This window comes from Ascidia mentula, chromosome 7 (genome assembly GCF_947561715.1).
Source record: "Ascidia mentula chromosome 7, kaAscMent1.1, whole genome shotgun sequence".
Classification (NCBI taxonomy): Eukaryota; Metazoa; Chordata; class Ascidiacea; order Phlebobranchia; family Ascidiidae; genus Ascidia; species Ascidia mentula.
The window spans coordinates 12716280-12743350 of record NC_138572.1 but is presented as its reverse complement, the minus strand read 5'-3'; the positions used below and the strand labels follow the sequence as shown (position 1 = coordinate 12743350).

The 27071-nt window shown below is 40.0% G+C and overlaps 1 protein-coding gene across 1 annotated transcript; it reads right to left on the bottom strand.

Annotated features, from left to right (window-relative positions):
* Positions 1–1423: 1423 nt before the first annotated feature.
* Positions 1424–15825, bottom strand: LOC145909614 (uncharacterized). Its single transcript, XM_082996984.1, has 4 exons — positions 11706–15825; positions 8219–8315; positions 8089–8156; positions 1424–1479 (listed from the first exon to the last, which is right to left on the bottom strand). The coding sequence occupies exons 1-4, from the start codon at positions 15823–15825 to the stop codon at positions 1424–1426; spliced, it is 4341 nt and encodes a 1446-aa protein (XP_082853110.1).
* Between the last annotated feature and the right edge of the window lie 11246 nt (positions 15826–27071).

Here is a 27071-nt window from a genome sequence, read left to right as displayed (position 1 = left end):
CGCATCAAGCTAATAATTTTGTCATCTCCAAATGGTTGAATATAAAGACGAAATCAGTTGGGGTTCGACAACCTTCCCTAGTAAAACTCCCATACCTCGTTTATATTCTGATTCTGTAATGGTTGATTCATGATAATGGGCGTGATGATGTTCTACAGTCTGATTGTGATGATGTTCTTCCACAGTCTGATGCAAATGCTCATGGTGATGTACGTCACCAGTATGTAGGTGTAAGTTCTGGAAGGGAACCAGCAAAATTACCAAACACATGGTCATCGAAATATTTAAAAATCCATCACTGTTTCTAAACTGCCCACATGCGTGATTGATTTTCTCCAACTCTTTCCACTAGTACGGCAAATCTCAATATTCAAGAGCAACAAGCTTACCTCGGCAACAATGTTTTGTGAGTTTTCTCCTTCTGTTTGTCGTTCGGCCATTCTTGGATTAGCAGTTGTACATTTGTATTGCAAGTACAGTATAGAAATATGCCACACATATATAACCTACAAATTGTGTAAAAATTTTGTATGAAGTTAAGATGCATCAAGGATGTAAATTATTTCCAATCCAATGTTTTCATTCTGGAATCGGCTTAGGTTTATTTGACATCCCAGTACAAATATTTTACCTCAAATTGATCACGAAATTTTAGCTGCTTAATGCGCCTAAGTCAGAATTTAGTGCAATTTTTGCACTGTAGACCTTTTATTTTGACATTGGTTTTCTCGGCCCGCAATCTTATGTTCCATGAATTTTTCCCCCTTCTCAGCGTGGAAGGCAAAAGAAAGCAAAAATGAATAACATCTGGATTTAAAATGGCAAGATAATATGAAACACCTTTTTTGCCATACCGTTGCAAACCCCTGGTGGTTCTCAGTTTAGGAAACGTTGTATAAAGTGCTTCGGTAAAGGTTTTACAACGATTTCGTCCTTGAACGAAAAGTTTGTTCAGCAAACAATAAATCGGTTCAATTATTTCATGCAGACAAAGTCGGCCATTATTATTGGCAATCTTTTTTAATTTTTGTACTTTATTTGCACCGATAAAACCACGACGATAACGATGCAAACACATGTGGAAAATTATACACCTACACTGAGAATCACGTTTTGCGTATATGATCACAGCAACCTTACCAATGAGGTTACAATGGGATTTGCAAGTGGATGTGGCCGGAACAAAATGGCGGCCGCGCATCGCTTCTTGATAATCACATATTGTTGATAATGTCACGTAACAATTTGTAGAAATGGAATGTAACATTTGAAGTTGTCCATAATTCGAACCTGACTTTTTCGTGACTTGTACTGAACACGTAACGTCAGCGCTGCAGTTAAAATTTTCCATTAGGACGAAGTTACTATTAAACCTTCATGTTTTCGAACGTTCGGAATTTACGAAGTTACCAAACACCGTTCCTTAAACTTCGACGAGCATTGTTCGTTGAACGGGGAAATGATTAAGCTCTTGTAAAGCTGTAACAAAAAAGGTTACTTACTTGTTTTCCATTAACTACACCCGCGGTAACATGGACTTGGTAAGAATTCCACTGACTTTATTTTTGTGTAACCCAATGGTTTCCTTTCTAATATCGTTCTAAGAACCGAGTTGGCGTTTGCGCCTCCCAGTGCGACTGGCTGCGACCCTACGGCAGACGGCGATATTCCGTGAGGACTCGATAACCTTCAATGGTTTTATCGGTGCCCATATTAATTTGTTTCTTTCGCACATGTTCATCAGCGTGGTTGTTTTTTGTCCAAATTAAATTTGATTTGATATGAATATCGATTTTATAAAATCGGGAAGAATCAAAAACCTTAATCCGTAAATGCAAACTGTAGCCTTAAAAACAGAGCCATTTAGTGACCTGGGGCGGCATGATGAGAAGTTCCTCGTTCGTTAAACTACCGAGCTCGCTAAAACAGACATTAGCGAGGACCTCGGTACGGAAAATGGTATGCCGAGCACATCTCGTTAGGACCTCGTACAAAGGCGCAACGAAAACGAGAGAATGCGTCACTTTTCAGGAGAAAGGGACCTTTGCGTCGCCTTAAGTCCCATGTTTCTGAATGCGAGTTGCGTAATTTGCCATATATTGCGCATATGCGGTATAGAATATTGAATTTACCCCACATTTTTTTGTTCGTTTACATTATTTAGGTAAGTTTACGATAATATGAGACCGAAATCACAAATCAAATTGTTGCTTTGGTTTTAGGCTTAACAGTTGAGCAAATTTCCTAACATTGTACTGGTCAATCTCATTTTTAATAGTTATAAAAATTTTTAAATTAAATTACAATTTTTCCACACATTGCGAGTTATTTAAATCATTTACACGCCGGAAACGTACAACAGGTATAAAAATATTCATAGTCTCCCGATTAATATTGTCAAAATTTCAAAAATGCACAAGTTGAGAAATATCGTCAGAAACTTTACAATTGGCTATATTGTACTTACATAGACGTTATGAAAAACAACCCATGCAAAATTGACACTAATATATACTCGAATGGTGTGGTTCTCTCGATCGTTTTCACAACGATGATTATTTTTGTAAAAATATGTTGTTTTGCTGTTAAATACCCTATATTTTAAAGCTTTTGCAAATCTTCACAAAACATACTGATATTGCAAATGCAGGCAAGCAAAATTAAACTATTACCCCCAAGTGAAACATATTTCATGAACACTTGGTTATTTTTGGCCTATTTTTATAACAAGTAATTGCAAAATATGCTGCCAAAATGCAGTTTTTCGACAAAAATGAGTTTAGCGAGTGGTCTGAGATCCTCGTTAGTTAGCGAGGAACTTAACGAGAATCGCTTAGCGAGAACGCGGCTCGTCATACCAAAAGTTGCGTTAGCGAGGTTTTGCGTCAGTAGCGAGCTCGCTAAACTTAGCGAGGTGTGCTCATCATGCCGCCCCTGGTAGGCTAATGCAGCAATTTTGAATTTTGTTTACTATTCATGCGCCGTTATTTAAACACGTTTTATGCAGGTTAGGGTTCTGAACAAGGCAAAACAGGAAAAAATTAGGAAACCCCAATTTAGGCGATCTTAATCAACAGGAGCGCGACAGGTTCGCGTCATCCAGTGTACAGAATTTCAACAAAGCGTGATCTCGCTCTCACTTTGTTTTACGATCACAGCGAGTTTTACGTCAGTCGGTAAGCTGAATTTACTGCCTATCGAATCGTAAACCAACCTAACCTGAAGCTGAAAGGAAGCTGACGACCGCAAACTTTACCAACGCCCATGACTCGGTAATTTAGTGTGTTGGCGACAGCGGAGTGAGTTTTTATTTCTCGCAGATGTTCCCCAAAAAATATGCCGGAAAATATCGATGAAGCGTGAAATAATTTTCAATGAATTTAATTTTTTACCGCTAGCCGCAATACGCATCCACAAATCGGGCGTACAACAAAATGTGTTTTCGTATTTCTCACTTTTTAGCCGAGTCATTGCTCTGGTGTATTAAAAGCGTCAGTAAGGTGATTAGTTTTTTCTGTCACAAAGTTGAAAATACCCATACGCTCATGTGTGTGTGAAAAGGTGTCCTGAACCAGATCATTGCTATCGGCCAAACACCCCTAGAGGCGGAAAACCTTTCAATGTTTTGTGACGTCAGTCTAGTCCATATAATCCTGGAGTTAGAAAAAGCGCGTCATTTTCAACTGATGATGGCATAAGTTCTTGCCGAAACTTTTCAAACAAATAAAACATGTCAATGATTTTAACAGTATGGACCATTCTCCTTATTCACAGAACTTGAGTAAATCTGTAAATAGTGTTCCTACATTCACTCGTGTCGTAATGAACTATTTGCGACCACCCAACATTCCCATGACATAAAGTGACGTAAATGTACCGACCCACAACGTGATGAGAAGTCAATGTTGCAAGTGTGATATTATGGACCAACTGACATGGTTTAAGATATCAGGGTGGGTATCACGACGGCTTTTTATTAAGATACAGCTTCGGCTTTACTCCTGAATTATGAACGACGTTATGCAAAAGAATATCGTTTGGCAAAACAAAATGTTCAGTCGTTAACAAATCCCCAACTTCGGCAAATACAACTGCGAAAAATCATTTAAAATGCAAAGGGAACAAATTAAAGCTAAAGAAACCTAAACTATTCAGTGCCAGACAAAGTAAGCAACACTACGGTTCATTTGTTGAAGCTTGCAGGCAAGAAAAAAGACTCGTTTTCGCCGTTTTGCACCTTGCGTTGAAATGATGGAACTGACTGCTTATAACTTGCTATAGTTTTGCAAATTATTCTACAAGAAACAGCAAGGTGTAATATAACCTTGTGGTAACAACTATTAAAATTCAATTTGTATCAGTTCTCAAAGCAGGCATCGCATGTAAGAATAGCCCAACATCACCAAATCACCCTACCACCCCCATTAACACACTGGTTCACGCACAAACTACACTCACCAACACCTAAAACTGTCCAGACACAAAACGAGCCAGGTAGCGTAAGTATAAAACCCCACGGTTCATTAGAACCTTTCCCAGCGCCGTCTAGCGGATGAAGTACCAGATGGCACTAAATGCGACGAACTTATGTTCTTGTTGATTCTTTTGATAATGGTTTGTTTATGTCAAAAATATCGATTTTGGGAAGTACATTGCTAGTTATCTGTTGCTCTGTCCGGGCCCAAAAAGTCATACCCGTCGAACTGCCAAGGGGTTTGGATGGTTTGACAGAAAAAGAGAATCACGTTTTGCGTGTATAATCGCAGCAACATACCCAGTGAGGTTACATTGGGGTTTGCGAGCGTATGTAGTCGGAACAAAACGTTCGAATTTACGAAGTTACCAAACACCGTTCCCTGTTCGAATCTCCTTTACAAACCTCTTAAACTTCGACGAGCATCGGTCGTTAAACGGGAAGAGGGTTTAAACTCTCGTAAAGCTGTAACAGAAAGGTTACATCACTCGCGGTAGCACGGACTTGGTATGAATTCCACTGACTATATTTTTGTCTAACTCAATCGGTTTTCTTTCTGATTTCTAGTATTCACTGTTGATTGATTCTGTGAACTATTAATTCCAAAGTTGGCGATACTACTTCCTTGATTGACGTACGTAGTGTACATACAAACCATATCCAGTTTTAACGACCAATAAAATGTACAATAATATAAAGAAAGTAGTAAGCAATTTTATTCAAGCTTGCAAATTGGCAATAACATCTGGACTACAGTTGTTTCACATGGTCATACAGTAAACGCAAAAGTGTTGATGCTATCGCATGACAAAACAGGGTCGCCCTAATGCGCAAGTCCTTACATGGAAATTACAGCCACTGCATATATATATATAACCAAGTTGGATCAACCACTTTTCGGAGTTAGATTGTAACTTTTGAGCCACACCGTAGCTCAGCCGATAAAGCATGCGTAAATCACACCTGTTAAAGCGAGAGGTACTCGCCAATGCTAATGTACACTTTCATTCACTTCGTAGACATAAGACTAATGCGGCATATTTAATAACTTTTTGACTTTGAGCCCTTGGCCTGCACAAATTCACCAGAGTAATTAAAATTTACAACTTACACAGACCTGCTTATGATTACTGTCACTAAACTCGTGTGAAAAGAGCAGCAAATATTTAAACTTGTTAAAGCTCAAATAATTTCATACATAACAATCCTCACGAAAATATAATCGGCACGATCCAGCCCTGATAGAGTAATCCATGCAGCACTGAACGGCTTCGTTGTATACTAAACTTTAAAAACGGAAATGTCGCATAGGTACACTCCGTGGTGTGGGTGGTTAGCCACTTTATGTAACGCTCAATGAAATGCACTGCATGTTCTAGGCTTTGGTAGGCAGTATACAAAACAAATGCGTATGCTTTTATGTTTTTGTCTGAAGTACACACATTATCCACCAGTAGCATAGTAGTTACACCATGTCGATTTCATCCATAGTTTTATTGAATTACTAATCTTTGTTTATGTAAGGACAGAAATTTAAATAGAGACACACTTTGATGACTGTTATCGCACACACATATTCTTAAAATATTTTTCACTTTTATGCAAATTTGTATAAAACCTGCCGTGGAGAACGCAATAGATCAAGCAGACAATACGTTACAACATAAATATGAAGCAGAAAATTATATCGTTTTCTGTTGTACAGTAAACCCAATAAAAGGGCGTTTGATGAAGTGTAATTGACAAGGACGTTCAAGCCTGCGGAATTACAGTGTGTGCTTGTTTTGACACACGTAAACTGTTAGTGATACTTGCCCTGGATTACATTGGAGGCAATTTAAAAAAGAAATCGTCGGTTCGGAACATTTTCAAATTTTTAACCAAACATGTCGACTGGAATGTGTACGTTTTAATCTAGGCTGTACGCTGTATGTCATATTCCACCTGATCGGAAGTAAAGTTGTTTCGTTCGAATATTGCGTTAATTGGTATTTACAACTAATTTTGTATCGCTGTTTAGGGCTGCATTGATTTTAGGATGTTTTCGTTTTTGCAATATGTAATTGTGTGTAGTGATGCGTGACGAAATTTTGGATTTTTTTTCTTGTTTTTCGCCGAAATGATAATGGTGTCTGCAGGGCGGATCGGGCTGCATTCAAGGGCGCCGTACTTAGGCTAAACCGTGACCCGGAGGTCTGTCACGCTTAACTCAGTAATAACGCAACAAGCAAAAGGCTTCACATGAGATGATTGGCGAAGCAAGTTATTTATAAAATAACCACAGCATCAAGAAAATAAATTCGCTGCAATCGTGGTGGTAATAAGTAAATGCCGTTAATAAATTGTTGATCACTTCTTCTAAGAATAACGAAAGAAATGTTAAGGTTTCCAATAATTTCGATGATTTCTTCTTATTTTCATGTAATCTCGCAACTAATTTTATTTATTTTGTTTTGCCCTCAGTTTTATTACATCACAGGTCTTATTTTCATTTCCGAACGTTTACGTGATACCGGATTCCAACGGTTCGAATCGGCTGCTGTTGTCTCCTCTCTGTAATACTCTCCGTCCAGGTTGGATTGATGACATCTCTCATACCACATCTATCGTTGTCTCGGCCATGTGTGGAGAATGACATCTGATTGTGAACCACCAGATTATTACCTATTTTGTGTAAAATTTTCAAAACTTTAGTTTGCGGTTCAGATGTTAACCAGCCAATCACCTGGCATGTAAAATAAAGCAGTGTATGTTTAATAAGTTTTAGGCATTGTGTGAACAGCAAATACAGATATACTTGCGAAACATTTTATTTTATGCAAGATTTTTCCACAACAGTCGGCGCACTGAGAGCTGCAGACAGGGTGTATACACGCACTGTTTCGACCTGTAAGGTCTCATCAGTGCAGGTGTTGATGTGGCACTGTGTTAGCTGGTAGACTATAGCAGGCACACAGATTTCCACTTTGTGGTACTTTTCGGTCAGCGCACTGTTGTCTCTTGCATAAAAAACCTATAAAAAATCTCTTGCATAAAAAACTTATAGTTTTGAGTCAAATTTAGCACGCTATTGATTGCAAAATGGCACGCGTGAAATAGTTGTTCATTTGTTCAAATCAGGTCATAACGCTTGAAAAAGAGCTCGCAATTTTCAGTAGGATAGACTGTCACCGGATAAGGATCTAAAAAGTCGTGTCACGTGGCACGCGACCGGATAGTATGAAATATTTTGTCACGCATCCTCATATGAGTTGTGTAACTCACCCACGGGTAAGGCACAACCTGCGGCCGTACACATGCTTTAGAGTACATTTGTATTGTCAGTCGTGCATTGTCCAAAACTTTTTACCTAGATGTTTAGCTCATTAAATTGATCAGTTTTTGTTACAAGTCAAAAAAAATTGTTTAGGTAAAAATATTGTTAAATGTAAAACGTTAATATACTTTGGGCATAAGGGAAATCATTAGTTTGTACCCATTGGCGACTGTTAGTAAAATAAAGTTTGTGTGATGAAGCCGGCATTAATAAAAAAAAGGTTGTGCGCCCCTGAGTTAGAGATCATTAAACCTCCTTTGTGTCAAGCTAATTTATTTAAACCTGTTTGCTCACTTACCTGCCTCACCAGTGTACCCACCAACAGTCAAACGGTAATTCTCCCCCGATGAACTGATGCCGAAGTTGCTGTCAAGATGGTACAAATAGGAATTCAAAAATTTGGCACTCAAACGCACGCATGTAGTTACCTGTACTTTGCATAATACTCTGCGTTATCATAATTTTGCAGGTCAATGTAAAGCTCTTGGCGCTTCCAACTTGTAAGTTCGTGCATCAGCTCCAAGCCTTGATTAATCAACAAACGTAAAATGTTATTTATTTTTGCTTTTAAAAAATGTTGTTGGTGGTTGGATACGAAAAAGATTTACTGACACATTTACACACAAGCCAATCTAACCGGTAGAATTTAAAATACCGCTAGAGGCGCTAAAGAACAAAAGTTAATTGGGAGTTATGGGTGAAATCGAAATAAACAAAACTAATTCCAAAGTAAATGGCAGAGACAGAAACGGGTGATTTTTGGTTGTTCGAATTTGTCCCACAAACGTAGTTGGAGAAATTTTGTTCAAGCCAGACTTTATAAATGCATGGACTGGTGGAAGCCTTTTTTATGTTAGTTGCTGGACCAATCAGATAAGTTTATTAAGGTTGAAGTTGCATGTGTTTGTCATTTCCCATGGTTTATAGCTGAAGTACAATATCTTTCGCCTAATTTATAGAATTATAGTAATTGTTTGGTACGCACACGTGGCGCATGATTTGCCTTGCGCCTCCACATTGCACACAACTCTATTTGCAGAGGACACATATCTCTAATCATGTCACATAAAAACAAAGAGGATTTGGAGAAATATGCCAATATTGAAATTGACAATACATGGATGCAGTCCAAGAAACTAACAGTTAATTGCCTGAAAAGCAAGTTCATGCTCTTCTCCAGATGTAAAAAATTACACAACAAGTCATTTCACCTGTAAATCAATGGCATCACACTTGAACAAGTTGAAACAGCTAAATATCTTGGCATTGAGTTCGATAGCCAACTTTCATGGGGTCCGCACATCAGCATGCTCTGCAAAAAATAGCCACATTGGCCAAGACACACTACGAATTGTGTATCATGCGCTAGTACACTCTCACTTAAGATATGGTCTTCTAGCTAGTCCGTCACTGCTAAATCCTCTAGTGGTTATGCAGAGTCGGGCACTGCGCTTAGTTACCAATAAAAACCAAAATTCTGCCGATTCATCTAATGCATCAACTACAACTTGGAAAGTTCGTACATAAGTACATGTTAGTCTTGATGTGTGCCATGGATGCTAATCATTACGATTATTTTTGTTGTTGTTTTTAGAATACTGAGGATGCCGCATAGGCGAAATATATATATTCAAAAAAACATCTTGCTTGGCTGATTAAGTAGAAATCTAGGCCAGTCCTAGTTATCACTTTTTGAAAGAATTTGAACGCTTTAATCCCAAACCAACGTCAGTGGGAGATCTACGCTTTTTTATAAACGTTTTTATATAAGTACAAAAATCAACGTTTGCCACTTGCGCACCAGTGTACCTTGGCCACAATATACCCCGTGAAGCCAATGAGCTCCTGTAGCTCAGTTGGTAGAGCGTCGGGCCTGGTTAGCCCAGGGTCGTGAGTTCAAACCTCACCGGGAGCTTGATTTTTCAGATCTCGCTCCGACTTGTCGGGAAAAGCATAAATAAATTTTGCGCTCTCTCACCCTTTTTGTCCTCTTGTGCGTTATCGCCTTATCGCAATTCTACGTCACTGCCCTTGCTGCCTACACCTTTCGCGTTTTGGCTACTAACACCTTTAGTGCAGTCTCTCGTCGCTTCTCTTGCTGCCACAGCGGCGTGTCGCAGAAAACAGATTTTATAGTTTTTATCGTGGCAGACCCGAAAGTGGACCTACCGTTGAGTTATTTGTTTTTGTTGTGTTTTTTAAATAATTTTTGTTGCTATTCTATTTTCAGACAAAAACTGAAAATGCCAACATAAAAAAACGAGGCTACGTAAAAGTTTACTTGCTTGAGTCTACTCTTTAGGCGATTGTTTAAGATGTTGAATTGCTGCTTACTCGACGCCACACCACTAATATAAAGGTTTCATTAATTAACACAAACTGTTTTTTGTTTTAAAATTCAGCAACAAAATACTTAGCATGTGCGTGAAATAAATCCCAGCAATTTTTCAACCACCATTTGACAAATAGGTTTACAGGCTTGGCAGCCAAGCATCAGCCACTATTTTTCCGACAAGTCGGAGCAAATTTTGAAAAATGAAGCTTCCGGTGAGGTTTGTTAAAATATTACTTTCTATCCTTCTGGTCAAGGTCCAAACTTCAAAGTAAAGTTAGTTTTTTCATGGAATGGGTATTTAGGTTAAAATGAAGTCCTGTACAAACTGCAAAACGTTGATAATAGGTTGTGAGGTGCAAAATACATACATTTGTTTGCAGAAAGAGCGTCGCTGTTGTGCTGTGTGATTTCTCTGCTTGCTTAGTGCCTTTTTACCTTGACGCTTTTCTACGTGCAGTTTAGAGTTCGAAACGTCTACCCACTATGATTAATAACATTTTAGCTCGGGCTTTCCTATTTAAATTAAAAAGCGTAGATCAACTTTGCCCGCCGTTGCCAAGGACAACGCAACGAATACTGCTCTCTTGCGCCCTAACGTTGCGTTTTAACCAAAAAACGAGATTTATAATGGACTTATGTTCGCAAACTTTAATCCCTACATGCCCTATATCTTTAAGTTTCCGGGTTGGGCACTCAACTGTCAACAAACTTATTTTGGAAACATTGCTCTTTTGGATGTGATGCCAGACGTTCCAAAACTACAAAAGCACGATATTAGTGACTCAGGAAGACACGGTGATGGTGGGGTGTTTTCCAATTCTGAATTTGGTAAAAAAAATATTAATGGAGAATTGAATATTCCCTCAGGAACAGGTTCGGTTGACGAAATTACTGAATTCCACTTGTTCCGACAACAAGCGCGACTACCGAATTAGTTGAATGGGGATTAATTCGCCTAATTTGTCATCCGTGTCTAATGTCGTTTCATTGTCGTCGCCCTAACAGAGGAGGATATTGACACGATTAAAACTCTTCAGACGGCCAGTTTTGTGAATGCTTCATAAGCATCAGTATAAAAGCCAAATTGCCACCTTCAAACTTTACTAAGAGCTTGAGGAACGACACCAACATCATCATATCCAAGGTTGACAAAGGTATATTGCACTGTGGCAGACAAGATTATGACAATAAAGCTGTCACCTTGCTCTCGGACAACAAAACCTACAAGAAACTTGCCAAATCAACATGTACCAGTGTCGCGTCTGACCCTAGACTGTTTTTCTTGGGCGACGCTGTCGGGTTAGTTTAATTGGCGTGTTTTTGAAACTGGCTTTACTGCTGCAGAATAAGCTGTTGACAGTCTGCTCACTTTTTTAATAATAATTCCGTTACCACTGTACTTCACACATCACAATCAACTATGACGTCACAATACACCGTAACTTGATGTCCCTATTTAAGAGAAAACATCGTTTTTCGAGAACTAACACAAAACAAATTACGAAACACAAAGAAACACCACACAGCGATTTATGTACAAAAGCCGTACAACTTTTACCAACGTTGTTGTTACGACCTACTAAGAAAATCGGCACCAACATTCTCCGAACCCTTAATATACTCAAAGCGAATGCGATAACTCTGCAAATACATCGCCCAGCGCATCACACGGTCATTGTCATATTTTGCTGAGAATAGGCACTTCAGGGAATGGTGATCCGTTTGCAACACGAACTCGCAACCGTAAAGGTAAATCCTGTACCTTTTAACTGCCCATATGATTGCAAGGCACTCCTTCTCAATAGTCGAATATGCCGCCTCCGCGGGAGACAACTTCCTACTTGCGTAGCTCACGGGGTAGAGTCTTCCCTCATGCTGTTGCAGTAAAACACATCCTATTCCGGTTTGGGACGCATCGGTTCGCAGAACAAACTCCCTGTGAACATCAGGCAAGCGCAATATCGGCTGACTTGTCAACATGCACTTTAAGGTTCCAAACGCACGTTCCTGTGCATCACCCCAAACAACTGCGTTCGGCTGTCCTTTCTTCGTTAAGTCTGTTAACGGTGACGCAATAGCCGCGTAGTTGGGGATAAAATCTCTGTAGTAACCTGTAAGACCAATAAATGAGCGAACTTCCTTCTTCGTCCCCGGCCGTTTCGCTCCTTTGATTTTCTCAACATTTCGGTCGTTTAATCCAAGACTGCCATCACACACACTGTGCCCCAAGAACTCGACAGTATGAGTCCCCACTACACACTTTGACGGCTTAATGGTGACACCTTTTTGTTTTAAGCGGCCGAAAAGTGCTTTTAGCGAGACAAGGTGATCCTCCCACGTTCCCGTGTGTAGCAGTATATCATCGATGTAACAATCAACGTGGTCAAGGCCCCGAAGCAACATCCGCATTGCTCTCATGAACGTTGCCCCCGAGTTTACCATACCGAACGGCATTTTAAGAAACTTGTACGTACCTCCGCTGGTGACAAACGCCGTTTTGGGGACGTCTTCGGCTGCTACTGGCACCTGCCAGTATCCTTTGGAGAGGTCAATCTTCGTAAAATATTTACTTCTAAAAAGCTTCTGAAAAATTTCTTCCGCCGTGGGCATCGGCTCTGGATCGAATATCGACAGCTTGTTTAACTTGCGATAATCGATACAAATTCTGTTGGTCCCATCCCTTTTCTTCACGATGACCACCGGCGAAGCATAAGCGGAACGCGAACGCTGTATTATGCCCAGTCGCATCATTTCCTCAATGTCCTTTTCGAGCTCCTGTCGCATGTGGTAAGGCACGGGATAAGCCTTAGAGCGCACAGGATGGTCGTCAGTCAACTCAATTCGATGCTCAATGAACTCCACACTTCCTGGATTGTCGCTAAACACAGATCCGTTCTGTCGGACGAGTTGTTCCGCTTGCTTGCATTGCGCCTCGTCAAGTTGTTCTCCATAGGTCACCTGGTCCGAACCACTTGCAACGAGAGCGGTCGCACATGAATGGGAATCCTGTCTGCACCTTTCTTCCTCAGCTGGGCCTTCCTTACCCGAGACATGTCTCTGTATGTACTGTTTTAACAAATTTATGTGGAACTTCTTTGTCTTTCCATTAATGTCAAGCACGTAGTCGTTGGTACCAAATCTTTCGAGAACGGTAAATGGACCTCTCCAGTGCATTAACAGTTTGTTGTGGTCGGTTGGGAGCAATAGAAGAACTTTATCGCCTTCTTTAAATCTCCGCGGTTTGGTTTTCCTGTCAAAGTACTGTTTGTACCGACTGTGTGATTTTGACAGTTCTTCTTTGGCTAACTGCAAGGTGTTTGCGATCCGATTCCTTAAGTCGACCACGTACTGATAGCTCGACGTAATATCGGACGGCGTGTCGGGGTTTGTCCATATCTCCCTCATGATTGCCATTGGACCCCGAACCGTTCTTCCATAGAGTAACTCGAATGGGGAAAACCCCGTCGCCTCCTGTGGTACTTCGCGGTAGGCGAAAAGCAGTGGATTAATGTAACGGTTCCACTGTTTCGGCTGATCACAACAAAGCCTTTTCAACATCCGTTTCAAGGTACCATTGAATTTTTCAACCAGACCATTACACATTGGGTGGTATGGGGTCGTAGCCAAATGTTTGACCATAAGGAGTCGTTCCATCTCTTTCATGCACTCAGATACAAACTGTGTACCGAGGTCGCTAAGAACCTCATCAGGTATGCCAAGACGACTATACATGTCTACAAGTGCTTCGGCGACGGACTCCGTTGTAATTGATTTCAACGCTACGGCTTCGGGATATCTGGTCGCATAATCCACTAACGTGAGTACGTATCGATGTCCATCGTCGCTTACTGGGTGAATTGGACCAATAATATCCACCGCGACTCTCCTGAAGGGCGTGTCTATCAATGGCGTCGCTTGAAGGGGTGCTTTAATGGCACTCCCCTTGCTTACAGTTCTCTGACAAATGTCACATGAGTTACAATACCTCCTTACGTCACCGGCAATTCCAGGCCAATAAAAGTTAGTAGTGATCTTATCATACGTTTTCTTTATTCCCATATGACCTCCCATAATGGAGTCATGGGCAACTGCCATTACTCTTTCCCTTAGTGTCGTAGGTACAACAAGCTGCTTTAGCCACTCACCGTTGTTAACTTTCGGATGCTTGTACATTCTATGAAGAAGGCCTTCTTTGACTTTAAACTTAGTCACCCGGTCGCCTCGCACCAGTTCCTCCGTACTGTCCCACAGCTTGGCAAGCGAAGTGTCCTTCTTTTGAGCTTTTAGAAATGCTTGTCTATCACAAACAGACCATTTGCTATCATCAGCAACAACCAACGGAACCAATGCCTTCTTTTTGCCTCCTGATCGAGTTGTAGCAGCATTTGCTTCGCACCAGAATTGGTTAGGATTATCTGCATTCCGTACACCCTCGATATTTCCAAGACACAAATCATTCGGTGCCCTGGGCAAGCACAACGCCTCTACAGTTCCCGTGTAATACGGCGTATCAATAAATATTTTCGCTACTTCGGTTTGCACCACTTGTCCATCAGCAAGCGTAACAGATCCTTGCCTTTCGATGATATCCTTGGGGTCGACAAACCTTTTATTTACCAGCACACCAGTGCATCCAGTGTCACGCAAAACCATAACAGGGTGCTTTCCCACAAAACCTTTTGTGATTGGCAGAGACGCTGCTTTCGCCTCCATAACCAAAGACCCTGAAACATTTGTTGGCCGCGACGTACAGTTCTTAGCAAAGTGACCTGTCTTGTCACATATGAAACACCGCCTAGGCGTTCTGCTATCAACTTGCTTACGCGGACAGTCCTTTACCGTGTGACCTTGGCGTTTGCAATGCGTGCAGAAATCACGCATGTCTCGATCGCCCTCTCGCATAAAGTTTTTGTCATCATTGGACATTTCTTTTCCGTGTGCAGACAAAAAGTGCTCTGCTAAGGCCGTTAAATCATCCAGGGACTTGGGCGCCTGCTCTTTAAGGTAAGTCGCTGTTTCCTTGGAACAAGCTTTAAGAAACTGTTCTTTGATAAACAACTGCCTGGCACTTTCCCATTCAGTTGTGTGGTTTGAACTTTTCACCCACTTGTCAAGGTAGCCTCCAAGACGAACGACAAACTGTACAGGGCTTTCTCCAGACTCTGGTTTTGACTCGCGAAACTTGACCCGATAACCCTCCTCGGTTAGATCGTAACGAAGCAAAAGTGCCCGTTTAAGTTGATCGTAATCCACGGCGTCTTGATCGGACAATCTCGAGTATACCTCCAACGCCCTTCCGGTTAGCAACGCACTCAGCGAAGTCGCCCACTCTGATTTGTCCCACTTGCTGTTAGCCGCAAACCGTTCAAAGCGCAATAAATAACTATCGAGCTCGTCTTTTCCATCAACAAACGAAGGCAACTTTGGTGTTTTCGTCCGACTTGCAGCAACGTCCAGACCACCGTTTCTGGTTTGGGCAAGTTGCAATTCAAGTCGTTTTAATTCCAGTTCAGCCTCTATTCGACGTTGTTCTTCCCGCGTCAGACGTTTTAATTCCAGTTCAGCCTCTATTCGACGTTGTTCTTCTTCACGCGCCAGACGTCGTTCTTCACGCTCAAGCGCTTGCTGTTCGTTGACAAACTTGATTAACGTTTCTCCAGTAAGCCCCATTTGCTTTCCCAACTCCGCCAGCCTGTCCATTTTGCATTTGCACAAAGACTTCAGTTCGATAAACTAACGCCAAAAAAATAAGTGATCCCGGACGAGCCCCCAGATGTCGCGTCTGACCCTAGACTGTTTTTCTTGGGCGACGCTGTCGGGTTAGTTTAATTGGCGTGTTTTTGAAACTGGCTTTACTGCTGCAGAATAAGCTGTTGACAGTCTGCTCACTTTTTTAATAATAATTCCGTTACCACTGTACAGTACTTCACACATCACAATCAACTATGACATCACAATACACCGTAACTTGATGTGTAACCACGTAATTTGTGACAACCAGACTGGAGACGAAACTGAACAAATTTGTGTGGAAATTACGGACAGAAGACTGCATATCCCAACCGGAGTATCGAAGACTACATAGCAGCGACGGTGTGCTCCCAAAGTTCTACTGGTTACCCAAAATCCATAAGGAAGGTTGTTTCTTTTGTTAACTCGCCAACCTACCAGCTATCTAAGTTCATCAACCAAATTTTATTGCCTTTACTGTAAAAAATTCCAGTGAGTTTGTTAAGATTATTTCTGAATATAAATTACTTCCGCATGATCGTTTGATGTCGTTCACATATAAACACGACATTGCCCCCAATGGGGTCTCCCATTTTACCGGTTCTGGCCAACATTACAATGGAACAGATTGAGCAAACCGCTCTTGCTTCCTTCAAAACACCCCCGCGACGTCGATGACACGTACGTCATCATAGCAAAAGACGAGTTCGCAAGGTTTCATAATCACATAAACAACATTGAACCTTCTACCAAGTTAACCCGGGAAACACAACACGACCATAGTCTGACATTTTTGGATGTAAACGTCACTGCAAAACCGGACGGGAAACTTACCACCTCCCTTGATTGTAACACTGTGTATATTGTCCAGACTAAGCGCAATTTAACGTCCCGTATTAAAGAACACAAGGCAGCCATGCGCAATATGGAACCAAATAAATCTGCTCTATGTGCCCACATACTTGACACCGACCACCGTATCAATTGAAAGGAAGAAAAACTATTAAAACAAGAAACAATTTTGGCAAAACGGTTGGTTGTTGAAAATTATTATATTAATTTGCTACCTAGGAAACGTACTATCGCCCATGTTCCACAATTTCGCCCGTAACCATTCGTTACTTTTGTATCCCATGTTTGACCGTTTGACTTGTGATTAATGGTGTCCATTGATTTATGTCCCGCTGTGTTTTAGCTGTTGCGCCCTTTGTTCTTTTTCGTCACCTAATTTCTTTGCCCGTGGGTTCGCTACTGTGTTTAAGCCTAATCGTACGTACATGCGAAACGTCAGAAAATACAATCTTTACATAAGGTGTATATTTGTTGTTTTTCACCAGAATAACGTCAGATTCATATTCAGATTTTTCCCAGACGCAGGAATTACGTTTAAAGGAATTCTTACCCAGACCACAGAATAACCAGCCACCAAGTAGTTGGTGAGTGGTGAGTCGACAGGGTCAAAAATTCCTTGTTGGTTCTGGAAGTGACGTCAGCATCATTCCACGTTGGTTTTCTCTTTGTCCAAAGCAAACAAAAGCATGATCCAATTTTCAATGCCGATGTTCCAGGTGATAAGTTATCTACGGACGAGTCATGCGGTGATAACGCTAGCAACGATTGTAATCAACAAACGCTTAACAAATTTGAAGCTGTTTTTAAGGAATTTCCTCCTGTCACGTCTTCGATGTCTCCGGACGTTGCAACGAACTACAAGACGCCTTTCGCATCCTATACCCAACCCATCGTCAATACTCCCATCGCTTCCCAAGGACCCAATCACGCATAGACAGAATATATATATCGAAACAACTAATTCCCAAACATCATTACTTTCCGCTTGTCCATTTTCCGATCACGATGTAGTGTTAGTTTATCTCATTTCTGCACGCCATAGGGGCCGTTGATCCTGGAAGAAGAATATAAATATCCTCCACGACTTTGTTTTCTCACAACCTCAGACAAACTTATCCTTCATGGCCAACCTTTCCCCTTCATTCCATTTAAATACCCCAAACACGAAATCCAAAAACAACAGCAACAATTCCAAACCTACTGTCAAATTCAAGGAACTTTACAAATCCCCCTATTCCAAATAAAAACCATCCCGCCGCCGCACTCCCCTACTTGCAAGACGGTCAAAGATCGTTATTCGATTCCATTTGTATTTCTTACATTGACGATATTTGCTCATAGCTTTCCCAACTGAAGAAATGCATACCGAACATCTGCGACAATTACTTAAACGTTTATCTAAGAGTGTTTTCGGATAGTCGAGAGTAAAATTTCTGGGGCATCAACTCTCTGAGGACGGAATTAGTCCAATCGAGGATCGAGTTGCAGTCACTCCACGTCCAACCAATTCTTCCGAGCTACGGCGATTTCTTGCCATGTACCATTTTTACCGGAGGTTTGTTCCGCACGCTGCACACAATCTAAGACAGCTAAACGGTGTATTGTATGGATTGAAATCTAGTTCAAAGAAACAGAATATTCAATGGTCGCCGTGACAAAACGTTGTTGACGTATCCAAAGGGTAGTGCTCGTATGTCCCTTATATGCGATAGTAACGCGTTTGCGGTCGGAGCTTGTCTTATCAGTTTTCTGACGGTTTCTGGAAACCTTTAGCTTTCATTTCGGCGCCATTGAAAGGACTGGAGCGAAGATATTCAACCTTTGATCGGGAATTAATTTAATAGCATATCGGTGAATTGTAAAATTGTAATGTACGCATGTACAGTTGTCGAAAAGCTAAACAGTGGAATGACACAGTCATATCGCTGAAACGCAAAAGGGTGTTAAAACAAGAGAAAGGGGCGTTTAATCCCAAATGGGAAGTGGATTATTTTATGATGGAGACGTGAACCTAGCTTGCAAGAACAATGCAGTAAGTCATTGAATAATTCGACATTTCATTACATTGTCATATACGTAATTTGGCAAATGTAAATAATAAATAGTGCACATTTTTCAGGTATGGAATCATTTCCATTGCTTTCTAATAATGCTCACGTCAACTTGTCGTAATTATCAGGAGTATATCGTTGAAAAAACAGTATATTAAGTGGCGGCCGTTAGCACACAGCAGTGTGTGTGTTGCGGCCGGCAATAGTAAAAAGGTTGTGCACCCCTGCTCTAGAACAACTTGCAGACGAACAAGAAGACGATTCTTCCGATAAGTCTTTGAAATCGGTCAAACGTATGATTCCAGATTCAGACAAATCGCTAATCGGAGACGTTTCTACGGGTATATGTCGCCCTATTCTTCCACCGCCATATCGGAGAAAGGTCTTTTAGACCTTGCATGGTTTATCACACCCTAGTGTCAAAGCAACGAGGAAGTTAACCGGTTTGTTTGGCATGGTTTATCAATGGTGTCGAACATGCATTCCTTGTCAAAAGTCTAAGGTTACTGTCAACAATCGTGCACCTCTTGGTCGTTACTTGATTTAGATTTGGTCGGTCCATTACCCCAGTGTGATGGTTATTCTTATTTGTTAACTAGTGTTTGTCGTTGGACTAAATGGTTTGAAGCAATTCCATTGAAAGACATTACAGCTGGTACTTGTGCTAACGCTTTCCTTCTTCATTGGGTTCGGTGTTCCTAGTCGCATTAGTTCCGATAGAGGAACACAAATGGCCGACGAAGGGTTTGTTAATAATGCAGTTTTGACGAAGTCAACGATATATTACGACCCTATTCACGAAAAGATGAAGAGTGCGTCGGGTATTTTATCAAACTGCAACGTACACAAAGGCTGTCACTGCAACAGTAAGACTTTTAGAGCAGATAGCTAAACTAACAAGCTGCAGTTCACGTCAGGTTTTCTGACCTGGCTGTGTTCCGGTTTTTACACCTAAAGTAGGTATTAACACGCCACATACGTTCCACAATCACCGCATAACTCGCCGCTTTAAAAGCTGTCACTGCCACAGCAAGACATTTAGCAGAGACAATTAAACTAACAAGTTGCAGGGCGCGTCAGGTTTTCCAACCTGGCTGTGTTTCGGTTTCACACCCAAAGAAGCTATAAACACGTCTCATTGACGAGTACAAAATTAAACGTGACAGGGTCAGAAAAAAATAATTAAGAAGATGACTGCTTCCTTTTTCAGTGTTTTTCATCGTATGTCTGTATTTACCAGCAGAGAGCGACCAATGTAGAGAGTAAGTATTGAGTGTAGGAAAAATCATTTTGCTTTTAACTTTTGAATACTGCAGATACTTTTTTAACCTGATTAGTTTAATAAGGTTTTCATTAATCCATCACCAGACATGCCGATAGGCAAAACTACTGCATTGCAATAGTGAATGACATTAAGAAACGTCTGCATGACAAACAAATCCTGACGTTGCTGTTGTAAGAGGTGTATTGTTTTCTGTACTTAAAATTAATTTTGATACTAATGCATGTTTACAGTACAAAAACTCTTTTGTCACAATATTGTTTATTTATATGTACACAGGGCGTCGATTATTTTATTGTCTGTCGAACATCTTTTTTTTTTTTTTAAAAAATTGTCGTGCGTGTCGAATAGTACAGATGTCGTATCTGGTAACTAACGCATGTGAACGACCAGACTTATTTCAATTACAGGATTCTTGTACTTAGGTTTAGAATACATGTTGAAATAATGACAAAACAAATAAAAACCTTGCATGTTGTAGGCTGCTATGTCTCTTTTAAGGTCCGATTGAACGAAAAAATGGTACTAGTTTCGTAACAATGTCACGTGGTCGGTAACAATGCTCCATGTTTGGAAACAATGGTTAGTTCAACGCGTTTATTCGGTAAACGTTAAAGCAAGTGCTGATTTGGTTTTTGCATGGATTTTGTCCAAAAATTTATTGCCGTTGCGTTTATTTGGCAACGAACGATGATTCCATTACGTTTTCAACACTACGCAACCGTTCGGTTAAATGCTGTTTGATAGAGACTCGAAATTCAAATTTCTTCCCAAATGATTGTTTGCGGTTTGGAATTAAACGACTTATACTGGCACCAACATCTTCGAACCACTTTTGCCACCAGCATGTACTGCAAAAATTGTCAACTACACGTTAATAGGAAAATCGTTGAAACTAGTAAGATCGATGTGATTGTTGCAAGATTGGCGTAACCGATAAGTTAGGCTAAATTAAGTAATTATAGTGATTCAATTTATAGACTTTTGCAGATAACAATAGCGTTAGTCTGTTCGTCGCGTGTCGAACACTTAATCGACACGCTGGTTATACAACAGTTTTGGGTGTACTTACCAGAACAGCCTTCTTCATTATTGTTAAAATACTTTTTCTTGTCATCCACAGAATTTTACAGTGTTAGAAAATTTCTTTTAAATGGAAGTTGTTTTTCTGTTCTCTGTCTGCCTGACATTAGTAACAGGTATATGCGAGTTAAAACATACCTAAACTTATTTGTTAACAAGCTAACAAAGAATGATTTTTTATTTCTGTTGTAATGCTTGTGTAGGTGGGGGGTCGACATATTGTGGCCCATCATGTTATAGTGGACATCGAACTGGCGAAATTCCGATCCTCGTGTACAAGTTATGGTCGAGCTTTTACCACAGGAAACGGGGGAGTTGCTGCGATGAATTTGTGGAAATTTTCACTCGGCGACAACATTTGTTTGGTACAAACTTTCTCTTAAAAGATAAGCATGTCATAATAATGGTATTGTGTCTGCATAAAGTCAGTATCTACTCTGGTTTTGAAATTGGGATATTTACTTCCTAAAGAAAACAGGAAACACTCTTTATCCAAAGTAAATTTTCATGTTTACGGCAGGTTTACGAAGGAAACAACACAAACGGTGCCTTGTTAGGGACGTTTACTGGTGATGGAAGTACAACTGGAATTGTGAAATCATATACCGGTTCCATGTATTTGAGTTGTCCTACGTTGATAGTTTCAAATAGCATTATAAAATCGAGATCAATTAACAAAGAATAATGCGGAATTAACTTTACGAAACAAAGTGATACAATTTATCACACAATCGGTTCGAGCATTGTCACATACAGTTCACTCAGCTTTCTTGCCTCTACCAGGCCGTCACACATGACAGCAGTTATAAAGGCAACGCAATTAAGCGATGAAAAATCGACAAAAGTTTATTTCATGCGATTCGCAAATAAGCGATACGTAACGATTCCAATTACACAGGAAGCGTGGTGTGGTGATTGAGTACCACTTTATAAAATACACATTTATGTCGAAGTTTGACAAGAAAATTAGTCATACAAATACACAAATTAACGATATATTAATTTATCTGATCAAAATCACATATATAATTAATATTAACAATGTAGGAGAACGAAAGCGTTGTCTGAGTAGAAGGCGTCATTGCGCTGAAACATAACAGGAAATTTGAGATGAAAACGTTCCAAAATTGAACTGTCAATCCTAATTACAGCCGGACTTTAAATCAAGCGTTTTTAGCCGTAACCATAATTATTGCCCACTCTCACACACACGACCAAAAACTATTTTGGTTGGAGCAAAGTAATAATTTGCCATATTATTAAATCTTTTGTTTAATTTGCATGGATCCGTGTGTAGAAGTTCCAAATTGTACGCTAAGGTTGATTCAGCCGCAAGTGAAAAGTTCAATGTCTTGGTGAGCCACAAACGTATGCGCCGTATCAATTACCAGTATATGGTGGTTACGACAATATGGAGGATATTCACGATCTTATGTTGCTCAAAAATTTTTTGAAATGAAAAGTTAGGATAAAATTTCAACAATGCTTTGTTCGCAATGTTTTAATGAACCTCTATTTGTCAGTTAAAATCATGCTGGGTCAGCAACTTGGATTCTGATGACGGAGGTTTGAAATATGAACAAGTAACTTGTCCGGGTACGACAATGCAAACCAACAATTACATCCTTTTAAACGCTTCTACTATTGTAAAGTTTACACATTATTCTTTCAATCGCAGTTGCAAAGTCGTCCACGAGATGATGAATTTGATGAACATTGTCAACAACCGGTGAGGTTTTATATCCACAAAAAGACTGGTTTCTGAAATACAGCTGATCGAAATCGTGCGAAAGCGAGATTATTGTTGCGTGATTTTTGAGCTGCAGACAGATGACCGCTGTTTCGACCTATTAGTTATGTCTTATTTAGTTGTGTAATAATAAAACAGTTACTGGGACAGGGTGTTCTTGTTGTTACAGCATTTATGATCGCTAACGTGACACATGAACTTTCTAAGACAAACTGTCAATTTAGCATTGCCGTTTTGTCCACTCACAGCAAAAGATATAAGTAGGTTAATTGAATTTTGAGGCTGCAAAGACCGCCGAGAAAAAACGACCAAATTAGCTGATTATGCAACACAACACTGTTATTCTGTCATCGTACCACTTTTTGTCCGACAGTAGCGTTACCTACGAGTTCTCGTCATAAATCATTTATTTAATTCGCCACAATCAACCACTAATGTATTTTTCGCAATATAGTTGTAAGTAGACATGTTGGAAACAACAGAAAGGTGAGGTTAAAGTTATGATCATGTAATGTCACTGAGCAAAGAAACGCACCATCCCCGTCTTATCGAAGTCCAGAGTAGAGTAGTTGTGATAAAGGACAAATAAGCCTTTGGTTTCTGACGTCACAGTGACATATTTTTGTGTGATGTAAAATCTTTTCCTGACCGTTGAGGTAACGTAATCTGTGGATTCTCCTATGTTTGAAACTATGCGATATCTGCAATATAAGGCGCCTTCTCCTATGTAAACAGAGCATTTTTCGACGCGAGCGCCTTGTGTGATGTCAATTACGCCACAGCGAAAAAGGTTTACGATTTTTGGTCGTCGCTACTTTTCGTGCAGTTTTTTACATTTTTTAGTTGACGTAGAACTGAAAAATGCACTTCTGATTCAGGCTAAACGCGTATTGTGTGCCACTAAACTTTTTATTTTATTTGCCTGTAAATATTTGTGAGCTAATAAAGTGGGCGTGTTTCCTTGGGTAAAGCTTTTCATTATCCGCATGTTTGCAGGAGTATGGAAGTTGTTTACATAGCAATTGGGATTCATCGTTCTGTTGCTTATTATTGTGCTGGGGTTGGTTGCTTGGTTCTTTAGACGTCGTTTTAACAAGGATGCTTTTACTAGAGCAGAAATGTATAAACTTACCGTGTGAAAATAAAAGCTGATAAATATATTTATGTGCATAGAACGGTTGTTTTGCATTTGCAAATTATCTTGAACATAAAAAAAGGCACAATGACGTAAGTAAACTGACGAACTTTACATTTGCTGGTCGAATGGTTTTGTGTAAAATCATCCATCATAATCTACCATTCAATCTTTCAGACAGTTAACTAAGTACAAACGAAGGTCTGCAACACAAGGGAAAGTAACCTTACTAAAAACTAAAAAATACAAATAAAATATCTGGATATGTGAGAAATGAAATTATATCTGATATTTAATGAGAGGGAGTTTTCTTATTGCGAGAGAACATGGATTACTTACGCTCTGGAAATTGACATAAACGTGTATTTTATGTGGTAATTATTAAATAACATTGCCACTCTTGGCATAACCTAGTCGCTAAGAACTTGGCCAGACACAGAAATTTTTTTTAGTGAATACTGGAAAAGCTAAATGAAAATGCATGCACACAAAAACAAGTAGTATGCTCTCAAGCGCTAATGACTTGAAATGCATAGAAATAGTAAAGCACAATTCCTTTGCAGTCGGTTATTTTCATCAGTATTGTAGTTACAGGGATGCCAATACACTGAGCCATACATCTCTATGTGCTGTTGATGGCTCTTGCAATGGAATGAAGATGCTGTATTTTTAAACTTATTGTGTGTACATGGTCTTTTGTTCATGCTCAGAATTCGAATTCGAACTACCCATAATTACTGAAACCACAAAGGTAGGATCCCACTAAGAAGCATGCATAAATGATTTAAAACCAACACATCCAGAAGACAATTTTATTCACCGCCTGTAGGACGGAGGGACGGTGTAATAAAGTAGTTTCGTACAATTAGAGACAAATCTGGTGACAGTACTGAATATAGCATTTGATCTTCCAGTGAAAATCCGATTAAGTATTAACTATCATTTTATGTTTTCAATCCGTTTTGTGACGGCCACGGGCTGATATTCATTTGTTCTAATTTCTCCCCCATGCTTTTGGGCATTTGTAATTTTTTGGACATGTCGGTACAAAACTTTCAACCCCCATGGCGAAGAAAAGACAAACATTTTTGTACCATCACGATCGGGCCATTCTATCGCTTCTTAGTGGTCACTTAACGGCTGTTCTTGCAATTGAGTTTAAAGTTACCCGTTAAAAAAATGAATAAGGTTAAGCGAGTTGCCAAACTGTGCATGTTAACTTATCTTTACGCTATCTAGGCCATAGTGCAAGAAGCGCCTGTACATTGTTTGTTGCATGTACATTTTAGTTTATTCGGTTGTAGTGTTCAACAAATGCTTCCCTCCATCAAATTGTGCGACAAATTTTTCCCTCTGTTAAAATCTGCAATAAATCCTTCCCGCCATAAGCGCCTGTACATTGTTTGTTGCATCTACGTCTTAATTGACGAGTTTTGAGAATGCTTCCCTTCTAATTATTAGACAAGTTTTCCTACATCGCGTTGCGCAAACCCTCCGCAATCTCATGTTTTGTGAAAGTGTTAATTTGAATCATATTCCTCTCTTATGTATTGTTTTATGGTTTCTGCCCGGTTTACACTTGTATGTATCTTTTATTGTGACTTTTGACTATTTCCCTCCGTCCCTCCATTTAGTGACGCTATAGCGGCGAGTGGTTTACGGAACAGCTAAAAGCCAAATGCGACAAGTGACGCGAAGAAGTTAGGTTTAGGTAACTTGTTTTTGAGGTTGTGCGTTTAGGGTTTATTGTTTCACGAATTTTAAGCCAAATCTTCAAGCAATGCACTTGTTCTAGTACAGCTACTTAAGTCTGTTGTACACTATAGGGATGTACTTACTATTGGTAACAATCCAGTTTTAGTAAAATAATTTTGATAGGTTTATTGTGCAAGCATCAAGATTCATAGTTCCATATGTAAAAGCTGTTGGCATTTCGCGCTTGCGTCCGCTTCACAAAGGTTTTCTGCATGCATAACCACAATCAAACAAGCGAAGGATTTTTTTGGCAAGCAGCTAGTTCTGTAGACTGGTGAAATCTGCAGTTTTTTTTTAATTAGCACAAGCAACAGAAATTATTTAAACCAATCAATACAGCATTTGTTTTTCCTGTATACTAATTTGTTGCACCAAGAAAGAACTTTTTAACTTTCAACGCTGTTCATGCATTGTTGTTGGTAAGACCACATACACGCAATTTGCTTAGGTCAGTAGGTGTTGGCAATCGGTGCGTTGGGTTAGTTATTCGTCGAAAACCACAATTCATTACAAAGGTAATACCATGCTATCGCATAGCCTGGTTAGCCCAGTTCAAACCTCACCGGGAGCTTGATTTTTCAGATCTCGCTCCGACTTGTTGGGAAAAGTGGCTGATCCAGCTTTGTTGCAATGCCTTGGCTACGAAGCCTGTGAACCTTATTACAAAAGGTTTTGGGTGGCACGTTTTGTTATCATTCAATTTTGACCACACAAATGATTCCATTTCTCATTATTACTAGCTGCATCAAATATCTCATTTTCATTTGCGAACGTTTTTGTGACACAGAGCCACGACAGATTGAATTGGGTGCTCCTGTCTCTGTTTTACTTTCCGTTCAGGTTGGATTCATGACCACCCCTTGTTGGCCGAAACAACAAAAGGAAACAATAAACCCTCTAATTATGTGTTAGGGTCTGGCAATAAAGCACCTAGGTATAGGATAATTAATTAAGTCATTAAAGAAATTTAACATAAGACATAGAAACGCCCCTTTTAACCAAGAAATGGCTAGAAGCAATTTTGATTGGATACATAATCTTCTCGAATGAAAGCAATTTTAATCACAACCACCACAGATAACACAACAAACAATTGTATTCCACATACAGTTGGTCATAAAGGCGAGCGCGCCAGTAACACGCCGGCACTGAAACGGATTTTTGATTGAAATAGGAACTCATGACATATGAACAACCGATTTCAAGGATCCACAATACAACAGCACACTCAGAAATCCATTTTGCGACCCGATCCTCTGTTATGCCAACATATTTTAAAATTGACGGTCCCAAAACCTTGCTTTTTTA